Source organism: Ornithorhynchus anatinus, chromosome 5 (assembly GCF_004115215.2).
Source record: "Ornithorhynchus anatinus isolate Pmale09 chromosome 5, mOrnAna1.pri.v4, whole genome shotgun sequence".
Taxonomy (NCBI): Eukaryota; Metazoa; Chordata; class Mammalia; order Monotremata; family Ornithorhynchidae; genus Ornithorhynchus; species Ornithorhynchus anatinus.
In genome coordinates, this window is record NC_041732.1 from 3,838,920 (window position 1) to 3,853,147 (window position 14,228).

Here is a 14,228-nt window from a genome sequence, read left to right on the forward strand (position 1 = left end):
TAACAGGTTCTTAATCCCCATTTTACAGATGAGGAAACTGAGTTACAGAGAAGTGACGAGCCCAAAATCACCTTGCAGGCAAGTAGCAGGTCCGGGATTAATGCAGAATCTCTCTCCAGACCACCAGAATCCCACACCTTTCCGCAGGACTGGTGGAAACCGGAATATAACAATAAAACAGGCACATTCCCTACCCACGATGAGTTTACAGTCTAAGGGGGAAAGTGACACACACACTCACGAATTTTGCGCTCGGTGAAATGCCCCTCCGGGGGTGGCGGGTGGGCAGCCAGTTAGGCTCAGTGGAAAGAGCACGGTTTTAGGAGTCAGAGGTCATGGGTTCTAATCCCGGCTACCCCACCTGTCAGCTTTCGGCAAGTCACTTAACTTCTCGGTACCTCAGTACCTCAACTGTAAAATGGGGATTCAGACTGTGAGCCTCACGTGGGACAACCTGATTACCTTGTATCTACCCCAGCGCTTAGAACAGTGTTTGGCACATAGTAAGCGCTTAACAAATACCAACATTACTATTTATTATCTGTTGCGGCACCCTCCCCGGAACCAGCCGCCAAACCCCCAGGAAATCACCTGCGATCTACAGTCGTTCACCCTCCCTCAACTGGTCACCTGGTAATCCCGTAATCGCTCTAATCCCCTTCCTCCTCCCGCCCGCGCCCCAGAGAGCCTCCTCTGCCCCGCACCCCCTGGGCAATCGAAGGGAAGGGAGCTGGACTGGGTGACCTGCGATCCGGAATTGGGAGAAGGGGGTATCTGGCCCCCTGCCCTGGGGCGGGGCGTCCCCCTCCCCGCTCCCCCCCCATGAGAACAATCCGTCCTTATTTAGACCCCCCCACCGAACAGGCCGGGGGCCAAAGCAAACAGGGACCCGGGCCTAGCTGCCCAGAACATGTGTCCCCGCCCCTCCCGTCCCCCTCTGGCACCCCAGCCCCAATCTCTCCCCTTTCACACTCTTCTCAGCCCCCCATCTCGGGGTGACTCCCCCAGAGGGGCGCTTGGACTACCCTTCCCTGTCTAAGCCCCCCTTTCCTTTTCTCCCACTCCCTTCTGCATCGCCCACTCCCTTTCTTCGTCCGCCCCCCCGCTCCCAGGCCCAAACCGCTTATGTCCGTATCTGTAATTTGTTTATTTATATGATGATAGTGATGGTATTTGTTAAGCGCTTACTATGTGCCAAGCACTGTTCCAAGCACTGATTGTTCTAAGCGTTCTAATGTCATTCTCCCCCTCTAGACTGTAAGCTCGTCGTGGGCAGGGAATGTGCCTGTTTTATTGTTATAGTCTACTCTCCCAAGCGTTTAGTCCAGTGCTCGGCACACAGTGAGCTCTCAATAAATACGACTGACTGATTGACAGAGAGAGAGCAGGCTGCTGCCAGAAGCGGCGCTATCCGCTCCCGTGTTATACTGGGCCGTGGACCCTCGCCACCCCAGAGTTGAAGCGAGGCAAGGTGGGCTTGGACTGTCATTACACTCCGCCCCTGGGCTCCTTCCAGCCTGCTCAGATTCTCCCCACCCGCCCACTCCTCAGGCACATGTCACTGTTATTTCTGGCTGGAGGCCCGCTTCCCCTCCCCCTTCCCCCCGCTCCCCAGAACCAGCTGCAGTCAGCCGGCCTCAGCTCCCCCGGCAGCACCACCAGGACTGCCTTTCGTGATCCAGGATTCATCCCAGCCCTCTGGCCCCACTCTGGAGCCAGGGCATCCCGGTGCCCATTAAACCCATTAAGCCCCCTTCCCACCCGATCCCCTGCTCCCCTCAGAGCTCCAGGTGACCCCCAACCCAGAGGAAGAGGACTGAAAGCCGGTTGGGGCGTTTGCTTTATTGGGGTGGAGACTGTGGATTCCAGGGCTCCTTCCCTGGAGGGTGAAGGGGGCGGGGAGGAGGGTGGTCCCGGGTGTATCACTGATCCCCAGCCCACAAGTGGTAGATCTGGTCTGTCAGGATACCGGTGTAGGTGGTCATGGCCGCTGTGCTCTTACTGTAGGCATCCCTGTGGGGAGAAAGGGAGCTGGGGGGAAGGAACCTGAGATCTGTAGGGGAAGGGCAATAAAGGACTGGAGAGCAAGATCCGGGTGAAGCTCCTGAAGGGGAGGGTGTCTGGGCTCCTGGAGGGTGTCTGGATCCCCCAGAGGGTCGGGGGCTGGAGGAGTGAAGGGTTGAGCTCCCAGAGAATGGAAGGTGGGGAAGACGGTGTCTGGATTTCAGAGGGTTAGGGGCCGAGGCAGAGGGTGTCTGGGTCCCACAAGATGTAGAGCAGGGGTAAGGAGAGAGTGCTTGGACCCTACAGCATGAGGGGCAGGGGGAGAGGTGGGAGCCTGGAGAGTTGGTGTCTTAGCCCCGAGAAGGTTGGGGGCTGGGGCAGAGGATGTCTGGATACAGGAAGGTAAGGGTCTGGGGGAGATGGTGTCTCAGGTCCAGAAGGTGAAAGGCAGGGGTAGAAGGGTAGGAGCCTGGAGAAGTGGGTATCTAGGTCCCCAGAAGGTTGAGGGCTGGGACAGTGGGTGTCTGAATCCAAGAGGATAAGGGGCTGGGGGAGAAGGTGTCTGGATCTTAGAAGGTTGGGGGCTGAAGGAGAGAGGGTGTCTGGGCCTCAGAGGGTGAGGGGTAGGGGGAGAGGGTGCTTGGGCCCCAGAGACTGTTAGCCTGAAAAAGTAGGTGACTGAGTCTCAGGGGATGAGGGATGAAGGGATGTGTGTGTGAGCTCCCCTGAGGGTGGGGGGCTGCAGGGGTGAGTGTCTAAACCCCAAGAAGGTGGGAACTGGGGTAAAGGGTGTCTGGAGCCCTGAGGCTGAGGGGCTGGAGGGATAGTGGGGCCAGACCCCAGGGGGTGAGGGCTCAAGGAGAGAGTGTCTGGACCCCAGATAGAGGGTGAGGAGCTGGAAGGATGGGGGACTGGGGCCCAGAGAATGAGGGCTGTGGAAGAGAGTGTCTGGGAGCCAGAGGGTAAGGGGAGGGGTGGGAGCAGAGAGGCAGTGGGACTGGGCCCCTGAAGACAGTAGGGGCCCAGGGAGTGGAGGGGGCTCGAGGCTCCATACCTAATCTTCTCATTCAGGCCGGTGTTCTTTGCCTTCTCATACAGCTCTCGGGCTGTGGTGCTGACTGCTCCCAGGTAGCCTACCAGAGTATCCTGCACCCTGGACAGGAGGGTCTGGGGCTCTTCCCGACGGAGCCTAGCCGCCTGGACCACTGCAGGAGGAAGCAGACTTCAGCCACTGGACCTCCCTCCTTGGCTCCCACCCCTGCCCAGGAAGGAAACTTCTGCCCTCGGCCCCCTCCCCTCTCCCTCAAACCGCTCCCCACTCAGGCCGGACTGCCTGCCCAACCTCCTGTTCCCTCCTCCCTTGTCTCACCGGAGCTCAGCAGCAGCAGGAGCAAGAAAGAAGAGATGCCTTGGGGTCCCATCGTGGCAGAGTGGACTTGGGGGGCAGACAGATAGGGCTGTGTGGTGGCCGGATGGATGGACGGAGCCAGGGAGGCAGATAGCCAGTCAGAGAGCGGGGGCCGGGGAAGGACAGAGAGCTGAGAACAGGCTCTCTCTGTACCCCTCCTGGCTGGGTCCAGAGCCCATCCCCGCCTCTTCTCTGCCCCCGCCCCCACCTCCCCTTCCAACTTCCCCCTTTCTCTCCCCCTCTTGCCTCCCCACTCCCTCTCTCCCTCTCTCACCTCCTGCTCTGGGGTCTCTGTTCCCCAGGACAAGGTCAGTGGCTTTATAGGCAACACTAACCCCTTCTCTTCCCACTCCGCCCTCAGGGAGACCAAAGTCCAGGCCAACAGAGGCAGCTGGACAGGTGGGGGAAAGGGGCAGGGAGGGCACATGTTTAGGAAAAAGCAGCTTAGCCTAGTGGAAAGAGCACGGGCCTGGGAGTCAGAGGATGTGGGTTCTAATCTCAGCTCCGCCACGTGTCTGCTGGGTGACCTTGGATGCGTCACTTAATTTCTTTGGGTCTCGGTTACCTCATCTGTAAAATGGGGATGAAGACTGTGAGCACCATGTGGGACAGGGACTGTATCTGGCCCAACTACTTTGTATCTACTCCAGCATCTAGAACACTGCTTGGCACATAATAAGTGCTAAATAAATACCACAATTGTTATTAATTAATTTTATTGTTAATAATACTAATAATAATAATAAAAAGCAGGGTGGGAGAAGATATCTCTCTCCCCTCAAACCCAATCACTATATATCTAGAGAGAGAGAGAGAGAGAGAGAGAGATATGTCACCCCAGCAGCCTCTCCCCCAAGCAGGGACCGAAACCTGGGGAGAGATAAGGCCTGAGAAACAGAGGCCTGGGTTCCATGAGGGAATGGAGGTGCTAGGTTGGGCGGAGATCTGGGCACTGGGGCGGCAGAAGCAGAGTGGGGGAACCAGAGCTGGGGCTTGGGACTCCTTGGTGATGGGCTGGGAGGGTTGACCTGGTCTCCAAAACAGGAGCTGAGGCTGGGTGTATGATGCCTGGGTTTTTGTGAAGGGGAAGTACCAGGGATGTGGGAGCCAGACCCCAGTGTTCTGATTTTAAGGCCTGAAAGACCCTTTCAGATTGTGGGTGGGGCCGGTATATTCCTCTTCTCCTTCCCCATGCTCCTCCTTGGAAGGTTGGGAGGGGTGTCTGCCCTGAGGAAGGGAGGTCCCCAACCTTGCTGGAACTGGGGACCAGCTCGGAGAGAGTCGGGCAAAGCTACCCCAAAACCTTATGTTCCTTTTCCCACTCCTAAGCCACTGAGTCCTTCAGCTTAAGTTCCTGGTTTCCCCATGTTCACGGTGGACAGCCTTAATGCTAGATGACTTTGGGCCAGTTACTTAACTTCTCTGGTATTCCAGTTCTGGCATTATAATGAAAAGGAGCCTGAGCCTGGAGGAACTAACTGCCATGAGGCCCCTCCAGCCAAAAGCTTCAGGCTTCAAGACCTGGGAAATGGCTTGGTGGGCAGAGTCTCTAGGCTGTGTGACTTTAGGCCTCTGGGTCTCTGGGTTTCTATTTCCAGAATGGAATTCAAGAGAAGGTCTTTCTGTGGGCAGTGTATGTTTGGACCAGTAGCTTAACCACTCTGTACCTCCCTGCTGTGCAACTTTGGGTCAGTAGCTTAACCTCTCTGGGCCTCTCTACTGTCCAATTTTGAGCCAGCAGCCCAACCTCTGTGGTGTTCTGAGCCCCTTCCTCTTCAGTCTCCCCAGGATTTCCTTTTTTTTCATCTTGCATTGCAAGATTTTGCTCCAGGAATGGAACCTCTCCTGCATCCATCCATCCCTACAGCACTCCCACTCCCTACTCCCCACCCCCTGCCCCCACACTGGATCCAGGGAGACAAGCCGACCACTTGGAAAGAAAAGCCACAGAGATTGCAAAGCCATGTTCTTCCTTTTATTCCCAGGCTAAGGTTAAGGCTCCGAGGTGAGGTTTAATGTGGATGGGGGTCCAGGCTCTTCCCTGCTCCTGTTGCCCTCCCCTTCCTTCAGCCCCTCCTTTTGGCAGAGGAGCGGGAAGCACAGGAGGCTACGAGCCCGACCCATGGCCCGTTGGCTTGTGGTCTGCAGCCACTGGCTGGTCCGGGCCCTCACATCACTCAGGTGGTCTTCGTAGTAAGTAGCCAGAAAGGCACCCACGGGAGCCAGGGAACTTTGGGCCGGAGCCCTGCAGGGGACAATCACAAGAATCAGAAGCAGGCTTCTCCCCCTCCTTCTAGCCTTCTCCCTTCCCCCATCCCAGAACCCCTCCTTCTCAGGGACCCAAGCACCACGATTCCCACTCCCCAGGGTTCTTCTCCCTGCTCCTGCCACTTGCGTCTGTCCCCCAGCCCCAGTCTCTCCTTTCTCCGGGGACCCCGCTCTCCTCCACTCACCAGAACCAGGTCCAGTTTTCCCGGGTGGTGACCTTGTTCACGACCGGTTTCACGAAGCGATCCACAGCCCCCCACACCATCGGGCTAATGCCCCAGCCCGTCCCCACTGGGACCTCCTCAGCCGGCACCACCTTCGTGGGGGATTCCCCGGCCCAGACTCCTACAGATGGAAGAGTCCTGAGCCCTGGGCTGCGTGTGTCCCCTGCCCAACCCTCCACTTTCCTGTCTTCTCCAGTGCCCTCCACCCATCCTTGGGCCCCTGACTCCTCTCCAGGATGCCCCATCCCCTCTCTGTGACCCCTTTCCTTTTGGACTGGACATGATATTATTGTCTATCTCTCCCTTTAGACTGCAAGCTTAATGTGGGCAGGGAGTGTATCTGTTATACTGTGATATTGTACTCTTCCAAGTGCTTAGTACAGTGTTCTGCGTTCAGAAAGCACTCAGTAAATATGATTGACTGACTGCCTGACTCTCTGTAGCAACTCTGACACCCTCTTGGCAACCAGAACCCTCTCTGTAATCTCTCCTACCCCTCTCCGTGATCATGTGACCTCTTCTCAGAGAACACTGCCTCCTCATTTTTCACTGGCTTCCAGGATTGACTGTTACTGTGTTCTTTCTACTGCACTGACCCCCGGGACCAGTTTGTCTGCCTTTCTCTCCCTCTGGGTCCACCTGCACCCCCTCTGTTTTGTCCCTCTTCTTTCACTAGCTGATGGCTGTTTCCCCAGCCTCCTTCCTGAGCCTCTTCAGGCAACTCCACTTCTGCCCCAGCTATTTACCACCAAACCTTGGGTCCTTGTGTCAATTTCACCTCTCCTCTCTTCCTGCTCCAGCCTGTCTCTGCCCACCCTACCACTTTGGGCCTTTGTCCAGGGTCCTCCTGTCAGTACCTCTCTTTCTGCCCAACTGGGTCACCCCAGGCCTTTGGGCATCTTGGGCCTGACCACACTGTGTCTTTCCATCAGCTCACCCCTGCTCCCAACAACTAGGTGCTTGCCTGTTGGCCTGCTCTGCTTCTGTGGGCTATTCCAGCAGTCCATGGGGATGATGACCACTGGCTTCCAGCCATGGGGTGGTGGCCATGGGTTATAGCCATGGAGCTGATGGGACCACCGGGATGATGGTCTCGGTGTTATAACCAATGGGGATGGTGGCCCTGGGGTGATGGTCATCAGGAGAGTGGCCACAAGGGTCTGGGACAAGGAAATGGCTACCATAGGGGTGATAGACACAGGGGTCATAGTCATGGGAGTAGTGGCTACTGAGGGGAGGAGGGTGGTCATGGGGGGTGGCCCCTGGGGTTGGTTATCCTGGGATGGTGTTGCCAGATAGACAGTGAGCCGATTCAGGTAGCTGTTGAACACTTTAAAACCAGCTCTCTGCTGGGAAAAACCAGCTCTCTGCTGGGAACAACCGACCCCATCCCCCACCCCCACACAATACACACAACACACACATACACACAAATTCTCCCCTCCTCCCAGTCCTACAGGTCACCAATCCTTTGCACCCAGTTCTCTAGTACCTCTACCCCCAACCTCCCCTCGCCCACTCAACCCCACCTAGTCTGCCACCCTGGACCCCTGCTCCCTGGGTCCCCATTGCCCCCACCCAACCACCCTTACCCAGGGCCCAGGCCAGGAGCAGCACCCAGGGCAGCAAGAGGCCACGTCGGGAACTGGACATTTCGTCGGCGTCTGTCAGTCCGTCCTCTCAGCAGCTCCGTGCTCCCTTGAGGGATACAGCCTCATGGTGCTCCTCCCCCTCTGACCCCCCCACCTTCATCCCTTCAGTCCTCCCGCCCCCAGTCCCCTCACCCCGTTGTCCCAAGCTGGGAGATGGACTTTGTTCTGAGTTGATAGAGTGGTCATTGACTCAACACCCCAGCCTCACTGTCCTTGCCACTCCCATAGCCCTCACTCTCCCCACTCTGCCTACCTTCCCGTTCTCTCCCCTCCCCTCCACCCCCCAGAACCCTGTTCATTTCACCCCTTCTGCCCCCCACATCAAAGCTCTCTCTTCCCCTCCCCCAGAGGCAGGGCTTTGAAGAAAATGTCGTTGCCCCTAGGGTAGGCCTCTTGCCCAAAGAATCCTTCTATTCCTCCTCCCCCCAGCCCCCTCTGCCCCCTTCCCCCCCATCATGGGTTTCCAGGAAAGTCAGTGGGTCAGAGGTGAGATGAGAGCAAGACTGAACAGTACTGGAGGGAGAGAGGCAGGAGGCACTGGAGGGAGAGGGGCAGGGACACTAGAGGGAAAATGCAGGAAGCACTTGGTGGGGAGAGGAAGGAAGCACTGGAAGGAGAGGAGCAGGGGACACTGGAGGGAGAGAAGAAGGGTGCACTGGAGGGAGAGAGGCAGGAGGAGGAGGGAGCATAGGAGAGAGAGAAGCAGGGGATACTGGAAGGAGAGGGACAAGAACACTGGAGGAAGAGGGACAATAGTCACTGGAGGGAGAGGGGCAGGGGGCACTGGAAGGAAAGAGGTCGATTCTAAAGGCCCTGGTTAGGGGTGTCATGAGTTCTGGGGAAGATGGGAGGATAGAGGAGGAAGGGGCTACAGGCGGGGGGAGGTACTGGGAATAGAGGGACAAAGCCTAGGGCATCTGGGGGCATAGGGAAGCAAGGAGGGAGGAAAGATAGACCTGGGGATCAATCATTACTATTAATTGGGCACCTACTGTGTGCAAAGCACTGTACTAAGTGCTTGGGAGAATAATAAAATTATTAGACAGGATCCCTGTCTTCAAGGAATTTATCTTCCAGTTGAGGAGATAGATTCTAAAATCAACTACAGATAACAAGAGGTAATAAAGCAGCGTGGCTCAGGAAAGAGCCCGGGCTTTGGAGTCAGAGGTCATGAATTCGAATCCCGGCTCGGCCACCTGTCAGCTGTGTGACTTTGGGCAAGTCACTTAACTTCTTGGTGCCTCAGTTACCTCATCTGTAAAATGGGGATTAAGACTGTGAGCCCCACGTGGGACATCCTGATTCCCCTGTGTCTACCCCAGCGCTTAGAACAGTGCTTGGCACATAGTAAGTGCTTAACAAATACCAACATTATTATTATTATTATTAAAGATATGTATATAAGGGCTGGGTGGGTGGAGGGGGATGAATACCCAGCCTTTGGTGATGCAGAGGTGCTAAAGGGGCAGCTAAGGGATATAAAGTGGGGAGATGAGAGATTAATCAGGGAAGTGGGATTTCAGAAAGGCTTTGGAGATGGCAGGAGGAAGGGTCAGCCAGATGCCATTCACCTCCTCATCAATCAGAAACTCCTCACCATTGGCTTTAAAGCACTCAGTCACCTTGCCCCTGACCCCCAGACCTCACCTGGCTTCTTTTCTACTATGACCTAGCCTGCACACTTCACTCCTCTAATTCTAACTTTCTCACTGTATCGCGATCCTTTCTATCTCCTACCTCTCTCCCCTCTGGCCTGGAACACCCTCCCTCCTCATATCTGACAATTACTCTCCCCCACTTCAAAGCCTTATTGAAGGCACAACTCCAAAAAGCCTTCCCTGACTAAGCTCTCCTTTCCTCTTCTCCCACTCCCTTCTGCATTGCCCTGACTTGCTCCCTTTATTCATCCTCCGGCCCAGCCCCACTTAGGTAGGTATCTGTAATTTTATTTATATTAATGTCTGCCTATCCCTGTAGACTGTAAGCTCGTTGTGGGTAAGGAATATGTCTGTTATACTGTACTCTCCCAAGGGCTCAATAAATACAAATGACACTTACTGGCCGACATAAAGCAGGCAGAAGGGGTTTTAAGCATGAGTTACACTGCTGATGGGGAGGGGGACATTGGGAGCACGAGGTCTGAGCAGGGAAATCTCTGCTGAGGCAGGGGTGGTGGGCAGATGGAGAGGGCTGGCTCTAGCCAGTTCCCTGCCCCCAGTTGTTGACTGAAATGGCAAAAGCAAGAGCCACTCCTCCCCTCAAGGCCAGCCTGCTGGGGGGATTGCCAATGTTTGTTTTAGACCCAATCCACTGAGGTGAAGGTCTTCCAGGCCCCATCCCCAACCCCAAACCTACCTCTCCCCTCAACTTCAGCCCTGCCTCTCCCCCAACACAAGCCTCACTTCTCTCCCCACACCAGACCCTTCTCCCCCTCCCCAGTCCTGCCTCTCCCATCTGCCTTGCCTCTCCCCAACCCTAGTCTTCCTCTTCCCTATCCCAACCCTTCCTCTCCCCCACTCCAGCTCTGACTCTCCCCCAACATCAGCCCTGGCTCTTCCTCCAACCCAGTCCAAGTCCTACCTCTCTCCAGCCCTGCCTCTCCCCTACCCTAGTCCTTCCTCTCCCCAACCCCAGCCCTGTCTCTACCTCATCCCAGCCCTGACTCTCCTGACTCTGACTCTCCCTCTAGTCCTGCTTTTCCTCCACCCTAGTCCTTCCTCCCCCCGACTCCAGCCCTGCCTCTCCCCACATACTAGCCTATCCTCTCCCCCATCCCATCCTCTTCCCCAATCCAGCCCTGCTTCTTCCCAAGCACTCCTGTTGCTCCTCACCCTCCACCTCTTTCTAAAACTGAGCAATGGTGGCCCATGACCCACCCCATCTCCCTGTCCCTTTCCTCTTCTCCAACCCCGCTCTCATGATCCCTCCAAATCACACACACAGAGGCTGGGAGAGCTGCTCAGGGTTTATTGAAACAAGGGATTGGCACAGGAGGGGCTTTATCTGCCGGGATTCAATGGGGGATGGGCCTGGGGTGGGGGGACAAGCCGGAGAGCCTCGCGACAGGGGTAGTTCAGCAATCCTAGTCCTGTTTGAGGCTGTCCACCTTTTCCTTCAGCTTGCGGAAGTTGTCTGCGAACCAGTTCCTGGACAGAGAGAGGAGCAGAAATGGGGTCAATAGGGAGGACACCCCCCACCCAAATTCCCCCTTCCCCTGCCCACCAGCTCCCTCCAGCCTAATCCTCTGATCTGTGTGTTCCTGGTCCTCTAGCCCTCCCGACCCTCCTGAGTTCCCCAGCCCCTCAATTCCCCTAGCCCCCTGGGCTCTCAACTCCCCAGTCCTCGGGGTCCTGTCACCTGGTCTTGACAGAAAATTCGCTGTCATGCAGTTCGGAAAAGGCGGCCTTGGTCTTCTCCCCGAAGGTGTCAGCCAACTCCTTCATCTTCGCCTGGAAACGCTCAAAGCCGCTAAGGCCATCTTCCACCGTGTCCTGTGCCACCACGGGGTCAGGACCTGGAGGAGAGCCAAGCGAATGGGCCACAGGTCAGGAACTCAGGGTGAGGGGGGAGGGCTATGGTGGGGAGAGGCCTTGGACAGGGAATGGGGCTTGGAGGGGTGGGGGCGCGCGGAGGGGTCACAAGACTGGCGAACTGGAAAGGGCAGCGAGGGGGAGCTGGGGCGGGGGAGGTGTTGGATTCGCTCCTTCGACCCTCCCGCCTTGGCCCCAGAGCAGCCAATCCTAGGGGGAGCGGCTGGATGATGTCACTAGTTGCTAAGCAGACTATCCAGACAAATAAGAACTCCGTGAGGCTCCAGTTCGCGTGGAATAAGAGGGGAAAGGGCGGTGGGGCTGGGGAACGGGGGAGAAGAGGAGAATGACTACACAGAGAGGCCTAGTACCGCTCCCTCATTCCCTTCTAGATTTCCCCCGCCCTCAGTCTGGCTTCCCTTCCTCTCCCAGAGGGATCGTAGGAGTAGGGGTCTTGATCTGAGGGGGAGGGCCAGCAGTCAGAAAATTGTATTTATTGAGCGCTTACTGTGTTCAGAGTACTGTACTAAGCGCTTGGGAGAGGGCAATATAACAATAAAAGGACACATTCCCTGCCCACAACGAGTTTATAGTCTAGAACTGGGACGGGAGGCGCTCCAGGACTTTGGAGATCCGGAACTTGAGGGGCTGGGGGAGTTGAGGGGTTAGGGCAGTTGAGAGGGCTTAGGGGCTCAGGGGGGGGCCAGGGGGTTAGGGATCCAGGAGCAGGCAGAGCAGAGGACCAGGCTGGAGGGACAGGCGTGGGTCCCGCGTGGTGTAGATGCAAGCAGACCCATGCGAAGTGGGTGTTATCGTAGGGTAGCTGGAGATGTAGCTTGGGATAGCTGGATCCGAAGCGTGATGGAGGGGTGATGCGGGCCTGGGGGAAGGACCCTGGGCGGAGGTCAGGACAGCCAACGCTCCGCATCCCAGGGGCAGCTCCGCTTCCCCGAATTCCTTTCCCCATTACCCCCTTTCCTGCCTCCCCTCCACCTCCTCCCCCGCCCCCAAACCCGCCCCCGTACCTGATAGGACAGACAGAGCGACAGCCAGAACGGCGAGGGACAGGATGGGCTTCATGGCGAATCCTGAGTGGGGACTGCGAGAGTGTGGGAAGGGTCAGTGTGATGGAGGCGGGGAGGGCACCCCGCCACTAAGTCCTTGAGTGCTCCTCCGGGTCTCCCCGCTCTCCCCGTTTCTGCCCTCCTTCCCTCGATCCCCCCTAACCCCCCACCTTAGCCAATCCCACTCACCAGAGTAAAGAGAAGGATCTGGTTCGGACCACGCCACGGACTCTGGTTTTATCAGGGCCGGGGCGGGGGAGGGCGACGGAAAGAGGGAGGAGTGTGTGTGGGGAGGGGGCGAGGGGGAGGCGGGGGGGATTAGGAGCGGGGCGGGGAAAATTCAGTCAACTCAAGATCCCGGCTCCTTTCCTTCCTCCTCCCCCACGCGACTGGGGTGCTCCCTCTTCCTCCCCCACCCGTCTGGAGCGCCCCCCTCCTCCTCATCTCCCTGGTCATGGGTTCTAATCCCAAGAGTCCCCCCCCCTCCCCTCCCCATCGCCCCCACCCTTTCCCTTTGCTCTACGCCCCCCTCCCCGTCCCACAGCACTTGTGTATATGTGTACATATACTTATAATTCTATCCATTTTTGTATGCACATATTAATTATTCTATTTATTTTATTAATGATGTGTGTATAGCTATAATTCTGTTTATATTGAAGGTATTGATGCCTGTCTACTTGTTTTGTTTCGTGGTCGGCCTCCCCCTCTCTAGACTGTGAGCCCGTTGCTGGGTCGGGATTGTCTCTATCTGTTGCCGAACTGTACTTTGGAAGCGCTTAGTAAAGTGCTCTGCACACAGTAAGCGCTCGATAAATACGATTGAATGAATGAATCTATAAATCTATTTAGTTATAATGATGCTCCTGATGCCTGTTTACTTGTTTGGTTATCTGTCTCCCCCCTTCTAGTCTGCGAGCCCGTTGTGGGCAGAGATCGTCTCTTTTGCTGAATTGTACCTCCCAACTGCTTAGTACAGTGCTCTGCACACAGTAAGCGCTCAAGAAATACGATTGAATGAATTGAATGAATGCATGAATGAATGAATAATCCCGGCTCTGCCTCTTGTCTGCTGTGTGACTTTGGGCAAATCACTTCTCTTCTCCGTGCCTCAGTTCCCTCATCTGCAAAACGGGGATTGAGACTGAGCCCCACATGGGACAGGGACTGTGTCCAACCCGATTTGTCTGTATCCACCCCACCCTAGTATAGTGCCTGGAACATAGTAAGCGCTTAACAAATACCACAGTTATTATTATCGTTATACTCCACCCGTCCAGAACCCTCATTCCAGTTGACGCCCCCACCCGTCTGGAGCGCCTCCTCTTCCGAACGCCCTCCCAGTCTGGGGCGCCCCCTCGCCTGACCCACTCCCACCCGTCCGAAGCCCCTCTCCTCCTGACCCTCCCCCATCCGATCGGAGCACCCCTTCCTCCTGACCCTCCCCCATCCATCCGGACCCCCCTTCTCCTGATCCTCCCTCATCCATCCGGACCCCACCCCGACCGTCCCCCATCCATCTGGATCCCCCCTTCCTCCTGACCCTCCCCCATCCATCTGGATCCCCCCCTCCTCCTGATCCTCCCCCATCCATCCGGACCCCCCTCCTCCTGATCCTCCCCCATCCAACCGGACCCCCCTCCTCCTGATCCTCCCTCATCCATCCGGACCCCCCTCTTCTGACCCTCCCCCCATCCATCCGGACCCCCCTGTCCTCCTGACCCTTCCCCACGCATCAGGACCCCCTCCTCCCCGCCCCCATCCTCCACCTCACCCTCTCTGCCCCCCACACATTCCCCGGGAGCGTTTCCCACGCCTGGTGCCCAACCTCGCCCAACATCCTTCCCCTCCGTCCTACCCCACCCGAGCCCATCCCCCACGGGGCACGTCGCTCCCACCCTCCGGTGGCCACCCGGTCCTCGCACCCCCAACCCCAGCTTCAGCCCAAAGCCCTTCCCCTCCAAGTGCCAGTCCCGGTTTAATGGGTCCCCCGGGGATGTCGGCCGGGCTCCGGACCCCGATCCCAACCCCCGCCTCTCCATCCATCCCGGCGAGGGGTGGGGGGCCGAACCCCGAGG

At 57.0% G+C, this 14,228-nt stretch overlaps 3 protein-coding genes across 5 annotated transcripts; all 3 read right to left on the reverse strand.

Annotated features, from left to right (window-relative positions):
* Window positions 1-1,822: 1,822 nt before the first annotated feature.
* On the reverse strand, window positions 1,823-3,749 carry APOC2 (apolipoprotein C2). Of its 3 annotated transcripts, XM_007660876.3 has the most exons (4): window positions 3,687-3,749; window positions 3,374-3,461; window positions 3,059-3,209; window positions 1,823-2,031 (listed from the first exon to the last, which is right to left on the reverse strand). In XM_007660876.3, exons 2-4 carry the CDS (start codon window positions 3,423-3,425, stop codon window positions 1,923-1,925), a joined length of 312 nt encoding a protein of 103 aa, XP_007659066.1. In that variant the 5' UTR covers window positions 3,426-3,461; window positions 3,687-3,749; the 3' UTR covers window positions 1,823-1,922. The 3 variants fall into 3 exon arrangements, with proteins under 3 accessions (XP_007659066.1, XP_007659065.1, XP_007659067.1); XM_007660875.4 differs by lacking the exon at window positions 3,687-3,749 and having other exon boundaries at window positions 3,374-3,613; XM_007660877.4 differs by lacking the exon at window positions 3,687-3,749 and having other exon boundaries at window positions 1,823-2,013; window positions 3,374-3,599.
* A 1,616-nt stretch (window positions 3,750-5,365) lies between these two features.
* APOC4 (apolipoprotein C4) lies at window positions 5,366-7,647 on the reverse strand. Its single transcript, XM_029066094.2, has 3 exons — window positions 7,497-7,647; window positions 5,866-6,025; window positions 5,366-5,657 (listed from the first exon to the last, which is right to left on the reverse strand). Exons 1-3 carry the CDS (start codon window positions 7,555-7,557, stop codon window positions 5,405-5,407), a joined length of 474 nt encoding a protein of 157 aa, XP_028921927.1. The 5' UTR covers window positions 7,558-7,647; the 3' UTR covers window positions 5,366-5,404.
* Window positions 7,648-10,503: 2,856 nt separating this feature from the next.
* Window positions 10,504-12,441, reverse strand: LOC114812011 (apolipoprotein C-I-like). Its single transcript, XM_029064500.2, has 4 exons — window positions 12,340-12,441; window positions 12,112-12,185; window positions 10,914-11,070; window positions 10,504-10,702 (listed from the first exon to the last, which is right to left on the reverse strand). Exons 2-4 carry the CDS (start codon window positions 12,164-12,166, stop codon window positions 10,639-10,641), a joined length of 276 nt encoding a protein of 91 aa, XP_028920333.1. The 5' UTR covers window positions 12,167-12,185; window positions 12,340-12,441; the 3' UTR covers window positions 10,504-10,638.
* Window positions 12,442-14,228: the final 1,787 nt, after the last annotated feature.

Bases quoted from the DNA above. Each gene is read 5' to 3' on its own strand.
- LOC114812011 (XM_029064500.2), bottom strand. From the start codon at position 12,166: ATGAAGCCCATCCTGTCCCTCGCCGTTCTGGCTGTCGCTCTGTCTGTC. The intron at 11,071-12,111 runs GTACGGGGGCGG...GCTCTCCTCCAG, and splicing joins CGCTCTGTCTGTCCTATCAG to GTCCTGACCCCGTGGTGGCA. The intron at 10,703-10,913 runs GTGACAGGACCC...CTCTCTGTCCAG, and splicing joins GAATTTTCTGTCAAGACCAG to GAACTGGTTCGCAGACAACT.
- APOC2 (XM_007660876.3), bottom strand. From the start codon at position 3,425: ATGGGACCCCAAGGCATCTCTTCTTTCTTGCTCCTGCTGCTGCTGAGC. The intron at 3,210-3,373 runs GTGAGACAAGGG...TTCCTCCTGCAG, and splicing joins CCTGCTGCTGCTGAGCTCCG to TGGTCCAGGCGGCTAGGCTC. The intron at 2,032-3,058 runs GTATGGAGCCTC...CCTTCCCCCCAG, and splicing joins GGCCTGAATGAGAAGATTAG to CTCCCTTTCTCCCCACAGGG.
- APOC4 (XM_029066094.2), bottom strand. From the start codon at position 7,557: ATGTCCAGTTCCCGACGTGGCCTCTTGCTGCCCTGGGTGCTGCTCCTG. The intron at 6,026-7,496 runs GTAAGGGTGGTT...TTCCATCTGTAG, and splicing joins GCTCCTGGCCTGGGCCCTGG to GAGTCTGGGCCGGGGAATCC. The intron at 5,658-5,865 runs GTGAGTGGAGGA...TGTCCCCTGCAG, and splicing joins GAAAACTGGACCTGGTTCTG to GGCTCCGGCCCAAAGTTCCC.